Here is a 20,930-nt window from a genome sequence, read left to right as displayed (position 1 = left end):
TTTTTTTACAGTCAAGTCTTTAGTTTAGACCATCACAAACACTCTTCTCTTATTCACTTTGATTTACAGACATAATCAGCACAGAAGTCATTTACTCAGTAACATCATTACCTAACCTGTGATCAAGGGGTTGCCACTGACACACTTACTGACTGGTTGCTTTTACAGTGCTAGTTTTCACCTAAAGGGGAGCGTGGTCGCAGGACATGACATATGGCTGCTCTTATCCATTGCAATGAAACTTGTCATTTACACCCCTATACTACACACAGTACCTGGAGAGAGCTGAGCTCATTAACTGTAGCATACCAGATATTGTTTCTAATTCTAGACACCCGCACAGACTCAAATTTCCATCACCTTGTCAGGAAAATGTGTTCAAATAAGCATGATGTTTTTATTGGAATTTGTCAGAATGAGCTTATAATTCATGGAAACTGCACCATGTGCAGAAAAGCACACTGCCAGCTCACTGAGTGACTGAGTTCCTAAAGTGACTTTATCTCAAAAGTCGTGACAGTGAAAAGTGTTCTTGCTGTTCCTCCACCAACGACTGGAAGTGTCCAGTCACCTGCGTTCGCTGGCCTGCCATTCAAAACATATTAGTTTATTGTGTTAGATTAGGATGCATGACTTGTGGTGGATGTGGTCCTAGCGAGGATGACAAAGCCCCATCTTTCTAATTGCCAGGTGACGGTAGCTGTCCACAGCTGTGACTCACTTTCCTCAACAGCTCTGACGGAGAGCTATTAAGCTCCCATTACTCCATCACATATGCTGAGGACAGATGCTTCTACCACTGCACAATGGGTGCAATTCACACAGCTAAATGACTGTTCATGCACCTGTCTTGTTTATCTCAAGGTTTTAATGCTCAGAGCTTCAGTGCATTGTGCATTTTTTTATGATTTACTTTCGATTTCAGGCAAAAAAAATGAAAACTTTGGCAGGTATGTCTTTGAGATGACTTTGGAAGCTTACAAGATTCACCCTTTGAAAAAACACTGTGGGCTAATACCTCAGCTGGAGGAGTGTGTATATATATGTGTGTGTGTGTGTGTGTGTGTGTGTGTGTGTGTGTGTGTGTGTGTGTGTGTGTGTGTGTGTGTGTGTGTACAATTTCACACATCTCACGTGTCAAGTAGTAATGGTGATTTGTTGCAGCACTGAGAGCAAATCTGTGATTTAAAGAATTTAATGATGTGTGCATTACTTATTTTTCACACTTTTCTGACCTTGCATTTTTTAAAATAAGTATATGTGTCATTCATTCATCATACTAACACAGAACCTATAGTACATCAAAAGTATGCCTGCATCTGGTCTCATGAATAATTAATAGTTGCCTGTGGATGTAAATTTAGCATGAAAGACTTTGTCTGCCAGAGAAATGGGTATCTCCTCCATCTTCTACGAGAAAAATTAAGAAATTGTAATTAACCCTTAAGCTCCATTGACACAATACTATTACCTTGGGAGCTTGAGTAATTTGTAGTATTTGTGGAGGCCATCTGTGATCTTAATCCTGTGAGAATTTATCTCTAATTTCTATCTATAATTTGTAAAGTTACATTACCACCGCAAATTATCTCCCATATTTGGCCGAACAGAGAGGTCAAGTGATAATATTAGACATGTGTGAATCGGCATCTCTGTGATGTGGAGCAGTAATTTTAGTTTTCTGTTGTCAGACAACTGAAGTATGAAACTCAATTGCCACCCATAACAACCACTTGAACAACCACTGTGCTGTCAGATGGTTTAAAATGAGTGATGTTGACAGAGAAGGTTAACTGCAGATAGGGCTGAGTATCATTTAAACATGACAGCGCAACATGGAAGAGGACCCCCTCTTAAATATTAATGGCTTTTTCTATCTTTAATATAACAAAAATACCATTCTTATTTTCAGGTGATTATACACTAATAAAAACATCCTTATGAATATTATATTGCATGTCTTCCACATTCTGCCAGTGGATTCCCCTAAATCTTACACACTTTAAACATTAAATAGGTCAGCATATACAAATAAATTTTCTCTGAGCTCTACTGTATGATGTTTAGTGCCTACAGAGATGTGGCCTCTTAGCTTTGTCAGTAGTTCCAACTGAAAAGCCAAATGATTCAAATTATGCAATAGAATAATATGACTCATGAGCAATCCCCCAGTCCAGTGTAACTTTGATAAAATGCTAATGGGGGAGCTGAGACAAGCAAGTCGCGGACCCTCGGTAAAATGTTAATAATGGTTCCTCCAATTAGACAGATGACTCAGGTGACCCATGAATCCCCACATGCACATCAAACATGAATAAAAATTCATCAATCTCTGACCTGAGGTAAGATTCAGATACAAAGTTGTGACTTTCACAGCAGGAACCATTTGTTTGCAAATGTGCAAATGCCCCTTTTGAATGTGGTTAGTGTGTGAAAAGCAAACAGGTTGCAGTTGTTGTTGTTTTTTTATAACTTGTTAGTTCAACACTTTGCTGCCTGTTAAGAATTTGAAAATCCTTTGATTTTGGACTTGTTACAATATTAAAAAGAAACCTATGCTATTTATTCTTTTTCAACACTTTTTGCCATCATGGAAACATCAGCACACTCCTGAAGCGTTTGGTTTTGTGTGATCGTGTAGACATGAACATTTAAGCTTTCATCCAGACCACTAAAGCTGGCTGTAACATCACTGATAGCTTCAAAAAAGCAATGATAAAATTTTGATGCCAAACTGAAATGATAAAAGCTTAAATGAAAAATGTCCGGCTTACTTTCACAAGCAGGAAAACAACTTTGAAGGTTGGTCTTTTAGGTTGTCAAAAATGAATCATTGCTGCCAAATATTTAATAAATTATGAGCCATCGTGAAAAGATTCCTTTTTGGAGAATCAAGTACACCTAAAATATTTTCTAGGAAAAAACTGTCCTAAAACATACATTTTAGAGGATGTAGTCTGGAGTGTAGTAATCATTTAATCAAAAGTTAATCATTTAAGGGAGCATGTATGGTTTCTGCAAATGACTCGAGCTTTGTGTGAAAAATCCTTAAAGGGATAGTTTGGATTATTTAAGGTGGTGTTGGATGAGGTACTTATTGATAACCGGTGTATTACCTAAAGCAGTAATTTTCAAACTTTTTCTATACAAAGCACACACCAAAGGGCAAGACAGAATCTCAAGGCACATCTCTACTCATACTCATTCAAAGTAGCCTCTATAATCAACCTAACAAACATAGGCGATGGTTACTAGCTAATCAGATGCAAAGTTCCCACAGTGCAGGTGGGAAAAAGAAGAAGGCATCAATCAATCAGGGCCTTTGATGTGTTATAATCTAATAATTCCCACCATCTGGCAACCATGCAAATGACGGAAAACTGGGGTTCACTTTGACTTAAGGATTTTAAATGACCTTTTTAAACCTGTAGAATTCCCCTCAGTATTGGGAAATGATTGTATACAAAGCAGTGATATACTAAACTAAAACTTAATTCAGAAGTTTACGTTTAGTTGTATGTTGCAGTAATAATTTATAGTTGTCACAAAATCCCCATGCACACCTGGACTTGCCTCACAGCACATTTGGGAAACACTGATCGATACGCCTCCAGTTTGCAGAAGAAGACTGGAAGCTCGTAAGTTAAGTAATGTACTGCTGTGGACAGGGTCCACGACATGGTCCCCATGTGTGCACTACGTGGAGAATATTTTCACTGCTTTACCTTGCTGTCAGACAGCCTTCTCTAACAGGAAACTGCCATTATATGAACCAAATATTACCATCTCCAAAGACACCCCACTCCTTAACAAAAATCAGTCATTTTACCTTGCAGGACACGCACAGGCTGTCTCTATCAGTTTGTTTGTGTTATTCTGTGACTTTGCTTTTTCAGAAGGATTATTCAGACCCACCAAAGTCCCACAGTAACACCAACAAACTAACAGATCCAGGCAGCAGTAGACCAGCAACTCTTGTGTGTGGTAAAATGACTGATTTTGCAAATGGAGTCTGGTTGCTTTGGAGAGAGCAATATTTAGAGCAGTATTTTAAAAAAGCAACAGCAAAGAGTAACAATAGAAAAAAGTTATTGGTAGAACCCCCTGGTTGGGTTCTTGTTCTTGTTTTAGTTTGGTCCAGACAGGGTTCTTGGTGGAACGACTGCACCATAGAAGTGTATCGATAAGTACCTCATACAACCCCACTTAAAATAATCCAAATTCTCCCTTTAATGTTACTGTAGTTTTATTTATAGCACATGTATTGACTGGCAGTTTCTTAGGCAGTCTGCTTCACAGCAGTGGTTGCATTTAATTGCTCTTGTAGCACCGAGGGCACAGACTCACATCCCAAAACCTGAAATTGAAATTCATTTTAGCCCTTTAACATGTTTACTGGTCACAGCCTTAGGTATTTGGGACACACAGAGAGGGAGAGAGACCTTCATTCCTTCAATGATAAATTTGACTTTGTCTTCCCATGACTCCTCTGCTCTTGCCAGACAGCCAGCAAGCCTGTCAGCCAGAGAGCACAGATCAAAGACTCGTTTCAGCCTCTCAGCCACTAAAGCCAGCGTGACAGTGAACCATCATTAACACACACAGAGAGCGTTACCCTTCTTCCTTTGGACTTAACATCACTTATGTTCGGCCGCTGTCGACCGCAGCCTTGCCGGGCCTCGTTTGTATTCAAGGAGATTCTCTCGCCCAGACTCAAGAGCTGATAGATACGAGTTTGATACGAGTGTGGATGGAAGAACTTAATGGGCACAGGAATGAGACAGTTAACTCTCGGGTGCGGGGCTGACAGGGCTGATTATAGCCAGTGCTGTGTTAAGATGCTGACAACTGAACAATGCTACTGTCAGGACTGGAGGGGATTATTGGGTGTCAGGTGAGGAGTGATAGATAAAAATCAAGCATCTTTATAGTATTAAGGTAATGGAAGCAAAAAATTAAAAAGGTCTGTTTAACAGCAAAGATAACTATATATATATATATATATATATATATATATATATATATATATATTATTCATATAGAACAAGCACTAAAGGAACGTATTGCTTTCAAAGTGAAGGTATGAGCTCTTGACATGTGGACATTTATAATCTTTTCAGCATGCCTGCAGTCTGTTTTATTGATTTAGTGAGAGCATTAGTCACAGTCTGTCCGTCAGTGTACAGAAGGCAGTGAAAAGAAGGCATTTAAAGAGGAAAATACCAGCATTGAACTGTGAAAGATAGTATATGGTGCTCTGAAATGAGGTTTGCTGTCTACAATGCAGTAGGAAAGGAGGATGGTAGAAAATAATTGATTGGTTTCCGACAGGTCAGGAGGAGAAGAGAGTGCTTCATGCTGTAAAGAGGCATCTTAATATCTTTTGTATGCTAACAATTCCACATTGAGATTATATGTTTTCTGTAGATCAATACAGAAGTGTTTTATAAGCATAAACAACTCTGATATATATTTCATATGCTTCTGCTTCTTCTAAGCTTCATAATGTCTTTTTAGTTTTCTTCCAAATGAACTGTGTTACTGTGACAAAACAACCTTAACACACACAAACACACTAGGATTATCTTCAGTATTGTGTCTCTCTCTCTCTCTGTTTTTTTTTTTTACATTTCCTGAATTGATTTTATATATGCACAAACAGAAATTATCTTAACAAATGGATCCATTTTACTTCACATGCTTAACATAAAACAACATGTGTGCTCATACTTTGAGCCATGTAGTTCTTACACTCTTAAAACTCTCAAACTCTGCTGACCTCAAGGGTCAAAACCATTGACATAAATCAAGATGGATGCCGTATCCCCACTTACTCCCACTGCACAAAACTGAAATCAAAATATGGTGGATATGAGCGTTGCCCTCTTGCACTGGTGACATAATTTGGAGCCAGACTCTGTGCAGAAGTGATCAGGTTTGGAGCCACCCTTCAAGTTTCCGCCACGAAACCCCCTTATTATAGCATTGAATAACTAACTAAAACCAAACTAATCAGAAAAATGCAGACTTAGACAAAAAAAAAAAGAAAAGATAATATCTTTGGGAAAAATATTTTTGACATGTATTTGATGTTTTACTTTGGCCCATGTCCTATCTATTAAAATGGAGGGGGTGGGTTTTCTGCAGCCTTACCTGTACTGTTACCTATACTGCAACCAGCCAACAGGGGGCTACCGAGGTGTTTGGGCTTCCTTTTCGAGGAGCTGTCATCTTGTCCATTTTTATGTACAGTCAGTGGTCAAAACTCAAGCTTATAATTCCCAGTGGGTTTAACAATACAATCAGATGCTCTATTTTAATACAAATAATTTTATTTTCTTCTGGCACTAGCTTGCTGAGCAGGAACAGCTAAATGGAACAGTTTACTTCAAAAAGTTTTTGGGTTTTTTTGCGGCTTTAATTGGCAGCATAGCAATGCTGCTGCTGGAACAAAACTCAAAGAACGACTGACTTACGATGTGCATCATTTATGAAAATATGACTCATGGTATACAGTCTCTAGAAGTATATGATTCAACTTTTTCACCTGGTCTAGGTATTGTGATAGTATCAAATCGGGATATAAGCATATTGTTGCAGCCCTAACGCACACTAGTGAGCACACAGCTGTCTATAGAGCAAAACAGAAGCGGTGTAATAGAAAATGCTATGCGCTGCTATCACCAGATTTTGTGCAACAGCTCCCAAGAGGCCAGGTCAGTGTAGGAGATGTTTGGAGTAAGAGAGGGGCAGAGAAGCGGACCCAGCAGTGTTGCAGGTGTTAGAGTGCCCTGGTCTGTAGTGAGACTCTAGTTTAATAACACTGTAGCTTATACAGAGTGAAGTCAAAGGAGATGGAACATGATCTGTTTGGCCTACACAAGAGAAAAAATCCAATAAGAGGAGACTGTTTCACCAAAAATTTAATGCATAAACTATAAGCAAATGATGCAAATGATTCCCACAGTTTTTGAAATTGTGTTTGTGTCTGTGTGTGTGTGTGTGTGTGTGTATGTGTGTGTGTGTGTGTGTGTCAGGAGTGTGAATAGCAGTAGGTAGAGGTGGTAGTGTGATGTCCCCTATGGCTGCACAAAGCTTCAGGCCAAACTCTACATAATCTCTGTCTCTCTTCGGGTATTTTAGGCTTGTTGTTTTCTGCATGTTTTAATTTTCAGATATTTGTTTGTCGAAGAGAAATGCAGCTGTGTTGGAGCTGTTTTGTCCTGCTTAATTTAGTCATTTATAATTCAAAACTCCCTGCTGGTAAAGTCTATTTTCTCTCCTCTTTGGTCTATATTTTCTTCCTCTCATCTATATGCCCATAATGAAGCTTAACTAGCACAATTTATTTTTTATAGTATTAATGGGATATTAATGCTTTGGAAATTATGCTTCAGAACTTTATGTGAAATCTATATATAACTTATGCTTTTATTTCATTCCAGTATGATCCAACTGACTTGTAAACCCTCCCCTGGACAGTGATTATTAAATCAAAGCTGAGCCGCAACAGAATACCAAAATTTGGTACGGCTGGAGGTTTGCCACAGCATTACTCTGTATCTAAAGAGTCTGGAGGTTTCAAAACATTAGAACAAAAGTGAGGAATAGATTTTTCAGTGTGTTTGTTTTAAAGTAACCTGCTAGCCAACAAGCTCTCTATCTAAAGTAGCAGCATTATACCGTGTCCTAACTGAATGAGAGCATCAGACTATCACATTGCATTGCATAAAATCAGATGTTCTCTGCCCACACTGAATCTATTAAGTACACTTCCATCATTTAATCAAAATATCTACCTATCATCTGTGGCTTGAGAGAGATGTAACCATTCAAGTATAAGTTGGAGGAGCAATTCCTATCTCCCTGTGTTTGTACTTTTTAAACAGTAAACACATTATGTATTGTGATATTTAGATATTTCTACAGGAAGTGACATGCACTACACCCAACAGCAAGCAGGTTCTTATTAGTGATGGTCCATTACCTTGATAAGCCAGCTTCCTGAGGATCTCCCTCCAGCTAGCTGCCACCTTATTTAGGTTTTTGTAGTTAAATGAGGGGGTATTGTATTGATAAATAATATGCATTTTTGATTTGGGGGTGAACTGTTTCTTTAAGTTGTGTTTTTCCTCTAAAACTTTGGTTTATTTTGAAACGTCATCACTTTTCCTCTCATTAAGTATTCATGGTCACATTTCACAGAAATGTTGCATCATGTGAATGACTCACCTGCAGCTGTCTGTGCTGCTGGTGATAATAAACCTAAATCACCTGCCAAGAGCAGAAATTAAGCATTTCTGTCACAGATTTTTCTCTAAACTCTTATTTGCATTTCTTAATGAATTCACTTCCCTGTAACTATACAATGACAAGCGTTCCCACACCCATATGTTTCTCATCTCGGTCTGCCGTTGTTTATCTGCTCCCTCACCATCCACATTATTGTTCCTCTCTCCCTGCCTCTATCTCTCTCTCCACACCTAATTCCCTGCAAACAGCTAAAGTCAGTTAGTCTGTGTGACATCAGGCAGCGTGCCCAGTCTGTTGTGCTACAAAATTACTGACAGCATGAGTCTGTGTGTGTGAGAGAAAGAAAGAGGTTTATCTTACTTTTTGTGGCGTGGGTGTGGGTCATCTGGAGGATAATTATGTTGCAGTTTGCAAAGCTGAGCTCATGTTTTCTACACCACATTCTTCATATGGCTAATTAGCTACAGTGATGCTTGCAGTGCAGTACATATTCACACCCAAAGTGCTCAGACCTAAAGAGATGTGATGTGAAAGAGCGAGGGAAATCAGAGCGATGAGAAGCTGTGGCGTTTGGTCTCCCAAGGGCTTTTCTGCACTGTGTGAGACGCTTTCATATCTGTCCCAGATCCGTGAAGGAACCTATCAGATGCTGAAACCAGGATCCTCCTAAGTGCAGATCTATATGCAAATGCAGACCATCCAGACATTTAGCAGAGGATTTTAATCATAGCAGCACATGCGATGCCTTCCCTGCACCAAGGCAACAAGCTGAGAAATCCCACATCTCCACTGTTAGAGAGACATAGTGCACTTACTACAGGAATCATTATACCAAAACCACAAAAATTAGCTGCTAGAAGACCCATCTTCACCTTATTGAAAATCTTAGATGAGGTGTCAGTCAAAAGTGTACAGTCCATTAATGGTCCAATTGGTTCTCTCTGCAATGAGTTCAGTCGATGTGAACTTTGACCCACCTCACCCTTCCTGATCTTTGCCTCCAATCAATCATCCTCTTGCACATACATGTAAGACACAATGCCCCTTTGTTAACAGTCTTATACAGCCAGATATGCTCTTAAGTTAGAGACACTTTTTGACTCTTTACTATAATAAATTAAAATTACTGTCCTGCCACAAAAAAGGTCCAGATTGGCCATTTAATATAGTGTGAATCTCTTCCAGTAGCGGAGGACTGTCAGATCTGAAGCCTAGTAAACCTTTGATTTTGATCTCGACTGTGTGGTCCAGCTTTGCCCCACTTTGTGCCTCTTGTGTGTTATCATTACATCCGAGTCAAAGAGCATCTGGTTTTCTGAAAAATAAATACCCAGTGACATTTGAAAAAAAACAAAACAAAAAAACCTGCAGGTCATTTAACAAAACTAACCTGTTTTAAAGATATTTTCAGAATCCTCAAATGCTCTTCTAACCAGTTTGCATCATGATAAAAAAAGATTTAAATGTCAAGTGTGTAAGGTTTTGGTGGGTCTGCTGGCAAAATATGAGAAAAATGGAATCTAATATCCATAAGAATTTTTAATTAGTGTACAATCACCTGAAAATAAGATTTGTTGTGTTTTTGTTACATTAGAGTGAGTCCTTTATATCTACAGACAGCGTGGGTCTTCTTCCATGGAGGCTGCCATTTTGTGCCACCATGTTTCTACTGTAGTCCAGAACAGACAAACCAAACACTGATTCTAGAAACACCCTTTTGTGTTTTTCGCAAGTTTTGCCACCATCAGAGGTTCTCCCACATACTAGGAAAGGGAGGCTGATACAATTCATATGGTTGCAATTTGCAACTTAACCACTAGATGAGACCAAATCCTACAAACTATCCATGTAATTCTCCATATTTATGTTATTTTCTATTATTTTACACTTTGATGTGAAAATAATGCTGTTATACATTAAGGCAAAGTAGAGTTTAACAACTAAAGTAGAGGCTGACATGTGGGACGTGTGTTAGGACCCATCTGCTGCTTCTTTGCATAAAGCTGAATTAATATGTCATGTGTTGCATGTACATCCATGACATTATAGCAAATGCATAGTATTAGCCTGGCAAGCTAGCATTCAGTTGTGGATAAAATAAAGCAAAAGCTTGCAAAAGGGGAGCTTTTTTAAATCACCAGTAATTCAGAGGGAGGCTGCTACAGTATGGAAAAATTGTGAATTTGTTGTCACAACCAATTAAAACTTCCAACCTTCTTCAATGGCTCCTGATCTTGAAGAACATTGCAGTCACTTCACTATATTAAGGACAACTAGGGGGGGAAAAAGCTATTATGATAACTCAAATATTAGATTTTTTTCCACAAATAGGCCTGTTTTGAAATATTTTAAATAATTACTCCATAATTTAATGAGGTCCCACCCATAGATATAGAAATAGAAGTATATAGTTTCTTTATCTATGGTCCTGGCACCCCCTGCACCCTCCAACCGGGGCCGAGGAATGTAGCCTTTCCCCATCTACCTTGGTCAAAATGATCAAACATGTAATGTAAGAATAGATCAAATTAACAGCTTTATGCTTTAATCCATGCAGACTAGACTGCATGCTCTTTTTCGGATGAGGAACAATAGTGAGAGACTTGACTTGACTCGACAACCTTGTGACTTGACTCGACTTGACTTGACAACCTTGTGACTTGACTCGACTCGACATAACCTTGTGACTTGACTTGACTCGACATAACCTTGTGACTTGACTTGACTTGACTTGACTTGACTTGCCCATGACCAAATTACTTGATACTTGCTTGCGACTCGGATTGGAGGGACTTGTGCAATTGTCTGCTGGATTGTCATCAACTTCAGTTGGGGAAGACATATTGAGTCCATCAAATAACCAATAAGGCAGATAATTTATTGTTTTGACAGGATATGATATTACTTGCTGTAAATTGACTGCAATGTGTGCAGGGTCTTAAAGTTCTCAGTACCAGCCAGGTTCACTCAGGTCAAGTCTGACAGGCGAGGGTATGGACAGGATTCATGTCTCAGTTTTTGGCCTGTGCAGAGCTCTAGAGCAGGGACATTCGTCAGGAGTTGTAACTTGGAGAAAAAAATAAAGAAAAAATCTTTTTATTGTGCTTTAGATGGAGTAATTTCTCATACAGATTCTCTTTAAAGATTCTTGGAATACGCTCAGAAAATTATATTTTATTTATGTATTATTATTCAGTTTATTCTTCAGAAAAACAGAAGCTCACCTCTTTGACTCAAAATGTATTGATAATACAAAAGAGGCACAAACTGGAACTTGTTGGTTGACAGTTGTGGTGAAATGAAAGTTAATTATTGGCTTTAGAAAACCAAAATTGTAGTTTCTTGGTTTTGTGGATTTCTTGCATTGGTTCCAGCACACAGTAGCACAGCTACCAATAATGCCAGGACAGTTGATCGCTTATCAATATCACTCACAGCAGCTGGTGCTTCTCCATTGACTGACCTACTCTTCAATACACAAGCCAGACAGTCTCAGCTGACTGGAGAGACTGGAAAATGGCTATGGGCCATGCACATTAGACACATAAGTACTTCTTTTATAATGTTTGAATTGACTGGACGATCAGACAGTGGAGCAGAAATGGACAGCAGATTTTGACCACTGTGAATGGAAATGGAGGGGCTGAACAACGGGCTAAACACAGGACTGCAGCGTGGCTTTGTGGCTGCAGAATTTACACCTCCACTTTCCTGTCCACATGCCACTTGTACCCTTCTCCCTCCGTTTCTCCCCATGAACTGGACCATTGACTGACAAGCCCTGTGGGGGTGTAAACACCAGTTTAAGAAAAACCACAGGTTACATTTTGGCCCCACAAAGTTCTTTTTTGTACTAGTGTCAAACTGTGTTTCAAGCTTTCCCACAAAACAAATGTGCTGAGAATGACACATCAAACATCGTGAGAAATGTGAACATGGTGACAGACGTAGCCCAAGGACTCTCTGTTCATACAAGTATGATTGAGGTCAGGCAGCTAAAACTTAGTAAAGGTTCTAGTCAATAAAAAAATTTCATGTCTTTCTGCGTTAACACTGACATGCAGAAAAATTCCCCAGTGTGAATCCACTGACTGACGTCACCCATTGGTTTGTGGGTTACCATTTTGAACCCTCAAGTTTGGCATCATCGGGGTTGCAATCTTGTTGTTCTGGTGCTTTGTTTTGGCTAAAATGAAAACATTTTAGGTGAGAAATATGCAATGCAGTAGCATAACCCTGATCCATGTGTTATCAGCACTACCCAGTTTGACAGTTTCATCTGAGTTTCATGCGTTGTGCTTGACAAACCCACATATAGCCACATCCTAAAGCATACCCTGCTTTATCACATAAAGTACTCTAACTGGGACCATAATTTACTAAATGAACATTGTACTGTATTTAAGAAGACTTTAAACTAGGGATTGAGACCATAAACTCATTGGGAAACTTTTTACCAAAGTCATAAATCAAGTGAAAATTAGGGTCAGTTTGCCATAATAGTATATACAACTGACTTCTTATTGAAAGCTGTCGAGTCACCCCTTGCTGGCTGTTAGGAAGATTGCAGGTTTAGGGCACTTCATTGAATTCACTTTTTAGAACCAGAAGCCCCACATGAATATAACACCGTTTGCAACTTCCTGCCACCAAAATCCTTCAGCCCCCTCCCTTGATGAAAGCCAAACTATGTCCTATAATGTCCCCCCTTATTTCACAGATCCTGCGCCCACTTACCCCCCTTTATTTGTCATTGGTCCTGATAATAATATGTTGTCAAAAGCAGGGAGTGTAGCCTGTAATAAGGGGTATTAACCCGGAGGGAACAGCTATCATCATGGTTTGGAGGTTTCAGAGTGCATGTACATGATAACAAAGGGAGAATAGAAAAGGAGACCCAACAGGGAGCCTCTTTTCTTGAATAGGAGTCTGACTCACCAACATCTGTACAGAGGATTTAGAGGATTTGTGAGGCCCTGAACTGTTGTTGGAAGTGATTGAATGTGACACACAAGATTTGACTGTTGAGTTCTTTTGCTTCAGGACTACCTGATACAGCTGCCCACTGTCAAATATTTATTATAATACCACAGGAATTGCAATGTATGTAGGAAAATTGGACAGTTTTCATAGTCAAGTTGTCTTCAAAGCTCATTAGACTGCAATCTATGACAATCTTATATCAAACATGATCACAGTAAACCCACCTTCTAACCGGTAAGCATGTTTAGGATGGGTTCAGACCAGCCTCGTTTATTCCCATCAAATCAAACTCTAGTTTACCCCCTTGGCATGGTTCATTCAGGTTGGTGTGAACTCTGGTGCAGACCAGACAACCATTCTCTGGTTCACCTCGCAGGGGAGGTCTCAGACCGCTGTCAAGTGCAGTGCACCTCATTGTGTGTGTGTCATTTCTATACTCACTGTCTTATGAGATGTTCATAAGCACAGTCCTAAAGTCTGCTGATATGCGCTCAACACCAACACAAACAGGACCTGGCGGTAAGGCTGTGACGATAACTTCATTACCGCAATACTGCAGTCATGTGATGCCTCCCACGGTGTTGAGATCATTATCGTCATCACTGCAAATGTTATGTCATTCCATGGTGCAATGCATTTGAAAGCAGAGCTACACACACAACAAGTCAGGAACACAACCTCTGATTGGTTGACAAGTGAGTAACAGCCTCTGATCGCACTGGAGCTTACATTGTAATGGTGCAACGCTAGTCTTTCCTCCTTAGCTTACTTTGGGGCTAACTGTCTTCACTTTTCCAGCAGTTGGGAAACAACAAATACGACTTGTTTGGTGTTGACAAGTTGCAACATTTATTAACTGGCATGCTGTAACCTGTACTATACATTTACTGCCAGATTGACAATACTAAGTTCAAGTTTTTGTTCTACTAGCAGCACCGTCACACTCAACCTGCTGCTCGTTTTACCTCAATTGCTCACCACACATACATCATGCACTGCCCTATTTCTTAAAGGAGTTGCACTTATGACGCTAATTTTCAAATCCAGTAAAGTGAAATGATTTGGTCAGTCGCAGTAAACCACCATCCCACACTAATATACTGCATTTGCAGTGTAGTTAGAAAAAACCCATATGTCACAGCTTTACCTGACAGTGGTCCATGATTTACATAACCAAGGTAGAAATTGTGCCATTTGTTGTCTTTTTACCACCGACTATATGACCAATAATCGAACAACCACCACATAATTTGTGTTGAAAATTTGCGGAACATTTGAGTTTTGCCTTTGTGAACATGAACTGGACAAGTTCGAAAATTAAAACAGTCTATCATCCTTGCATTGATTCAATTCAGGAACCAGGCCTTTAGGTGTGAACCCACCTCAGAGTGTGTTACATGTATATTACACCATAATCACTCACAAGTCATTGAAAGTTTGAGTCTGCACCAAATGCATTGTTTCCTAAGATGAACTCTCTCTGCCTTTCTTGCTCCTTTTCACTTAGTCTCTCTCTCTCTCTCTCTCTCACCACACACACACACACACACACACACACACACACACACTGAAACTCTCTTTGTCACATAAACACACACAGCAGCAGTGAAGCAGGACAGTAAAGCATCAACCCTCCCCTTTCGATTAATGATTTCTTCTTCCCAAATTCCTCTTCTTTCTGGTAGGAGGCATCTGCACCACTACTCTGCCTGTTTATCAGCGGTGATGCACACACAGACACGCACACACTCATTGTTTTAGAAATCATTTGCATAAATGCAGGGAGTTGTCAGAATAGGACTCATCATTTACCTGAATGGTGCTTAATTGCGCATCACTGAGGCATGTAATCCCAATCACCTCATCGTTACATGCTGAAAAAAAAACAAATCCGAAACCGTGCTGGGCTTTGACTGGTATGCAACACTTTGCTAACCGTCCTTTCTGCCTCTAAACTGATTCTCCACTAACGCCCACCAGTTCCTACTCAACACAAACAAGCAAGCGGTCGTTCATTCAGCAAATTGAAAGACACTCATTTCTTGCCAGCGTCTGTTTTTTTTTTCTTTTCTTTTAAACTCTGAGCTGAGAGATGTGGCAGTGAGCTTCTCTGAACGTCAGAAAGCCCATCAATAATGCACACGCAGCTTGTTATAGCTCAAATTCACTCTGCTTCGATGGCTCACCAACCTAAGACCCAGAATCAAAGACCAGAGAGATGTGTCCCTGTGTGTGTGTGTGTGTGTGTGTGGGTTTGAGGATCCACACATGCCAGTGTGTCTGAGAGGCGAAAGGCATTGAAAGCATTGACTTTAAAACCTTTCCTAATGGGAAGGGGAGTGACTGTTTATTCTCACTGAACAAGCCCTGCAGGGAGACTCATTTGGCGAAGGCGGATATATTTTCCTGAAGTACTGTCTTCAAAGGGAAATACCTTTGCACTGAATAATAAAGAATCGAGGTCATGGACACAGGCCCTGTGTGAATGCGATGTAAACCTCTGAATCTTTAACATCCAGTACTTTGTTAAGAATGCAGGAGAGGAAGAAGAGAGGCTTTCAGTCCTCTGAAAGCAGCCAGTAGGTACAGTATGGGCTTCAATATGAGAGGGGCTTCTGCCCTTACAGCAAAACATGTGTCTAACGTATAAGCACCACCATGCACACACAGTATATCTACAAACCAGCCTCAGTCAGGTGCTCAAAACCCTGGATTTTTATATTTTTTGATGTTTGATATGATGTACAGCACTTTAAACCACATCATGTCATTGTGCTTGTTATCACTCAACATCAAAATGAAATGGTCTCACATGGATCATGGTGGATACTAGGGCTGCAAATAGCAATTGTTTTCGTTGTTGACTAATCTACTGATTATTTCTCATTCAGTGGATTGGTTTAGTTCACAAAATGTCAGGAAATTGTGAAAATGTAAAGCAATGTTTCCCAAAACCCAATATGACAGATGTCTTGTTTTGTCCACAACCCAAAGATATTCAATTTACTGTCATAGAGAAGAAAAGAAACGAGAAATAATATTCACATTTAAGAAATTGGAATCAGAGAATGTTGAAAAAGGATTCAGTGATTAATCCATTTGCTGCTTGGTCTATGAAATGTCAGAAAATTGTGACTACACACACACACACACACACACACACACACACACACATATATATATATATATATGTATATGGCATGTCACAAATGGCTTGTTTTGTCCCTCATCCTCAAGATATTCAGGTAACTGTCATAGAGGAGTAAATAAATGAGAAAAAATATTCACATTTAAGAAGCTGGAATCAAAGGATTTGGCTTTTTCCTTGACAGATGAGTCAAAACGATTAATCAGTTATCACAATTGTTGACAATGAATCAATTAATCATTGCAGCTCTGGTGCACACATCCTTTTTTGCCCTGATATCTTATATACAGGAATCAATGGAAAACGCTTGCATGCATGAATTAATATGAAGTTGTGCACATCTGCAGAGCTCCTTTGTGATGGCACAGGTCGGAAACGCCTTCACTGACAGGTGTTTATAAGTTTGTCTTACAAAAATGCGCAAAAATCAATCAAAAAGTGAAGAGTCGAGAGCTGCAACAATTAATTAGTTGTCAACTATTAATATAATCCCCAACTATTGTGATAATCGGTTTGAGTATGGTTTTTTTTTTAGGGAAAGGGGTCCAAATTATTTAATTTCAGCCTTTCAAATGTGAACGGAACCACTAGAACGCCATGAACGGAAACTGAACATCTTTGGATATGGACGAAACTATTTGAAAATCTGATTTGAAAACGTCATCTTGGGCTTTGGGAAACACTGGTGGACATTTTTTTTTCACAATTCTCTGATACTTTATAGACCACACATCGAGAAAAACTGAAAGATGAATCGACAATGAAAATATTCGTTAGTTGCAGCCCTAAAGGGTCTTGGCATAAAGACTAGATAAACATCTTGCTTGATAAGTAAACTCAAAGCACACGGACCGTCTCCACCCAAAACCTGCAGATATATCGCGTTTTACCCAAGGTGTTAGAGAAGTTGTCGCTATTCATCACAGATCATCATCTCACTGAACAATCCGAACTAAATCCCTCAGAAAGGGTGGGGCTCAGTCACAACTTTTCACCGCGCAGTCTTCACACCGAACTTTTTTCTTTTTTTTTGCGCTCTTGCCTCTCTGCGGACGGTCCCCTCCACTCACCTGCAGGAGACTGTGATCTCTACTTTGGTAGCGGGGATGTTGCCGGTGATCGGGTCGAAGTCATACACCGATGCCATGTCCTCCAGCTTGTCCATAACGTCTCCCTCCATCATCTCCATCATCGCCAGATCTCGGGGTGGCTCGGGTCTGATCCGGGAGCCGCACAGCCTGGCCCTGACCGAGCGCGTCGAGTCTCCAGAGACCAGATCAGAGACCAGACGGTCTCCGGTCCGACCGGGTGAGGCAGCCACTTCACAAATGTTGGCGCTGGAGAGGAGGGAGGAGGAGGAGGAGGAGGAGGAAGGGGGAGCAGTGAGTGAGTGGACAGAGGCACACTTGTTTAACTGTCCATGCAGCGTGGATAAAATAAAGAAAAATGCTCGGACAGTGTGTGAGATGACTGCTGCGCCCTCACCGACCGGCTGCTCAGCGCATGGAGAGGTGGAGGTGGACTCCTCTCTGCGCTTTGTCTTCAGTCTGCGCGCACAGCAGAGCGTGTGAAGAGAAAAATACTCTCAAACACACCCATCCTCCTCCTCCCACACGGAATTACACTCAAGTACTGCTGGCAACCCTGCCCAGCATGCCCCGGTGCTGCTGCTGCTGCTGCTGCTGCTGTCACCCCGCAAACTGCCTCCGTGCTGCTCACTGACAACGAGTGTGAGTGACTGTCATGGTGATTTAATTACGCAGTGGTGATATTTAATATTTACGACTTTATCTGAGGTGTGGTAGGAAAATGTGGCGGTAAATACTTCAAAGCCATCAAATAAAGATCAGTTTGTCACAACAGACACTTGTGAGGCTGAGCTGTTGAGGCACGTGGTACCGAGCTGTGGTTCCAAACCTGCTGGTCCGGACCCCCTAATGGGTCTCAGGGGTCTCAAGATGGTTTACATGGTCGGACAGAAATTAGGAGCAGTTTAGGTAATAGTTATTTTACTCTTGAACATTCAAATGTTTACATATGCTTTATAAACCATTTATAAAAAAGAGTGTTAAGTTTCATAAACATCAATTGCAACTTAATAATGGCCATCGAAACTTTTCCAATGTTTATAGACAGTTTACAAACTAATTGTTAACCATTAAGGACATGTAACAAATATCTGGTGCATTTCTCCTTGTAATGATTTTACAAATCATTAGGCATTCAGTAGAGGGGAATGCTGGGACATGTCCAGACAGTGTTGTCAATTAAAGGTAGTCAACTGAAGCAATTAATTCCTCAGTATGTGCTACACTGACCAGGAAATCAGAGCAGAGCAGGGCAGTAGTGCCTACATGTACCAGGATGCATTGCTGGCAAGCTTCTGATGCTCCTGCCAGTGTTGCACTGTTATCACCACTCTAGTAAAACATAGCATTAGGTGACAAAAATACTCATCTAGCATGCACCCTGGCTACCCAGAGGCAGAGACTCAAAGTTGAAATAGCCTGAAGTTCTTCCTTACATCATTGTGACATCACTGGACGTAAGGAAGAACTACATATTTTGCATCGGGCAAAGTAAATATAGCATGCACTGCAGAATTTATTGCTTCAACTGACAACATTGCCATCAACACTGACTGGACAGACACATGAAAAGTGCAGACGTTTCCCTTTAAGACATATTGTATGTTTGCCATAAACAGTTCACTAATTTAATCAGAATGTAGCTTTGATTGTTTCAATACAGTATATAATTTATCAATTATTTTGTATTACACAAACTAATGATAAAATAGCATGAATTATAGCATTACCACTAATTAGTAAACATGCTTAATTATACTTTATTTGTTAACAGTGAAATAACTACAAAATAAAGATTAATAAACTACCAATTTGCCATTTATTAATGATGGTATAAATTATTGATGGGAAGGAAAAGATTGCTTCATTTTATATACGTTAAAGTTCTTTATATCATCTTTATATTATATTTCCTTTATCTTTTCATATAGATTGGATCAGTTCAGCTCAATAGCCTCCTAAAATGTATTCATATAAATCAGTCTGAAATGGAGCCAGTTACTTGAACTGGTATCAATCTATATGATAAAGGCTCTCAAGTAGGCAAAACTTTGTTTCAATGGGTCATAAGCCATAAAAGTTAAGAAGGGCTGCCAGAGAGTGACTTTTGGAGAGAAAATAAGAAAAGATTTCAGCACCACAGTAATGGACAGCTCCCAGAACAAACCATTCAGCTCAGTCATGGTGAAAAACCAGCAGTGTTCAGAAACTAGTAGTGAATATTTTTGGAATACTTCAGTATCAAACATTGAAAATATTGCACCTTATACCAAAAAATTGTAGATAGACCCACAAAAGTTTGAGCTACACAAATATACTTTTTCTCTCTCTCTTTAATCATCTGCAAATAAATCATTACTTCCCAACCCTGTCAAAAACTTCTTCAATCTTTAATACTCACTGAGCAATAATGGTATGTTCAACCAAACATGTTCAGTACAAATGACTGAATGAATCTGAACTTGGAGATACTAAAAAGTTCCCACCGAGTGGAATTCAGTGGTTTTCAATGTGGAAGAGTCATGTGCATGACATTTTAAGAATTGCAGTTACCAATTAAAATGTGTTCATGCTGGCTGATTTAAAAATCAATATTAATTACAGGGAGGGAATTACAGAGAGATTTAATGACCGCCATCCATCATTAGCCTGTTGTATGCAGCTAAGACCTGCCCTGTAAACCACATTGTAATGAATATGCTAAACTGGTGCGACCGCCTGCCAAGAAAGTGATGGGTTTGTCATTTTTGGAGAACTACAGTTCCTAAGTACTGTGTGTGTGTGTGTGTGTGTGTGTGTGTGTGTGTGTGTGTGTGTGTGTGTGTGTGTGTGTGTGTGTTATCCTCTCTCCACTGCTTCACTGTTGATCTCACTCCTTCACTCCCTCTAATGCCCCACCTTTCTTTCTGTCTTTTTTCATGCATAAACAAAGGATTTATACACACATATATATGAAACGCACGTAAGCCCTGGTAATCATGAATAAACAAATAACCAGCTGTTTCACACAGATTGCCTGATGCGTCAAGAAACAAATCACTTTTGGCCAACTTTGAAAACCACAGTTGTCACTTTTTTTGGTTGATATGGAAACAGAGACATCAGATTCCCGGTGTCATTGTAGTTTTTCTGTCTATTTCTCCGTCCCCCTCCTTCCTTCTACACACTCTCACACACAGAGAGACACACACAGCTATAAACCATTTTTCCTCCTTTCATAAATGGGTGCACAAGCACACAGCTCTCTTGCATAGTGCACCTAGCGTCTGGATTCTGGAAATCAATTTATACCGGCACTGGACGCTTCTGCCCACACAGCCCTCCAGCTCAGGATCATGAACACACACACACTCTCTCTCTCTCTCTCTCTCTCTCTCTCTCTCTCTCTCTCTCTCTCTTTCTCTCTCTCTCTCTCTCTCTCTCTCTCTCTCTCTCTCTCTCACACACACACACATACT

At 39.9% G+C, this 20,930-nt stretch overlaps 1 protein-coding gene across 1 annotated transcript in view; it reads right to left on the bottom strand.

Annotated features, from left to right (window-relative positions):
* The window catches only part of cpne5b (copine Vb), a 163,997-nt gene extending 146,074 nt beyond the window's left edge, over positions 1 to 17,923 (bottom strand). Inside the window, exon 1 of the mRNA XM_084730902.1 lies at positions 17,455 to 17,923. Coding sequence (XP_084587028.1) covers positions 17,455 to 17,576 — 122 coding nt within the window. The 5' untranslated portion in view covers positions 17,577 to 17,923. The remainder of the gene's footprint in view (positions 1 to 17,454) is intronic.
* Positions 17,924 to 20,930: the final 3,007 nt, after the last annotated feature.

The sequence above is a fragment of the Lutjanus erythropterus genome, chromosome 2 (genome assembly GCF_056507025.1).
Source record: "Lutjanus erythropterus isolate fLutEry1 chromosome 2, fLutEry1.hap2, whole genome shotgun sequence".
NCBI lineage: Eukaryota > Metazoa > Chordata > Actinopteri > Lutjaniformes > Lutjanidae > Lutjanus > Lutjanus erythropterus.
The sequence above is the reverse complement of the archived record's forward strand: the minus strand, read 5'-3'. Positions and strand labels throughout refer to the sequence as shown.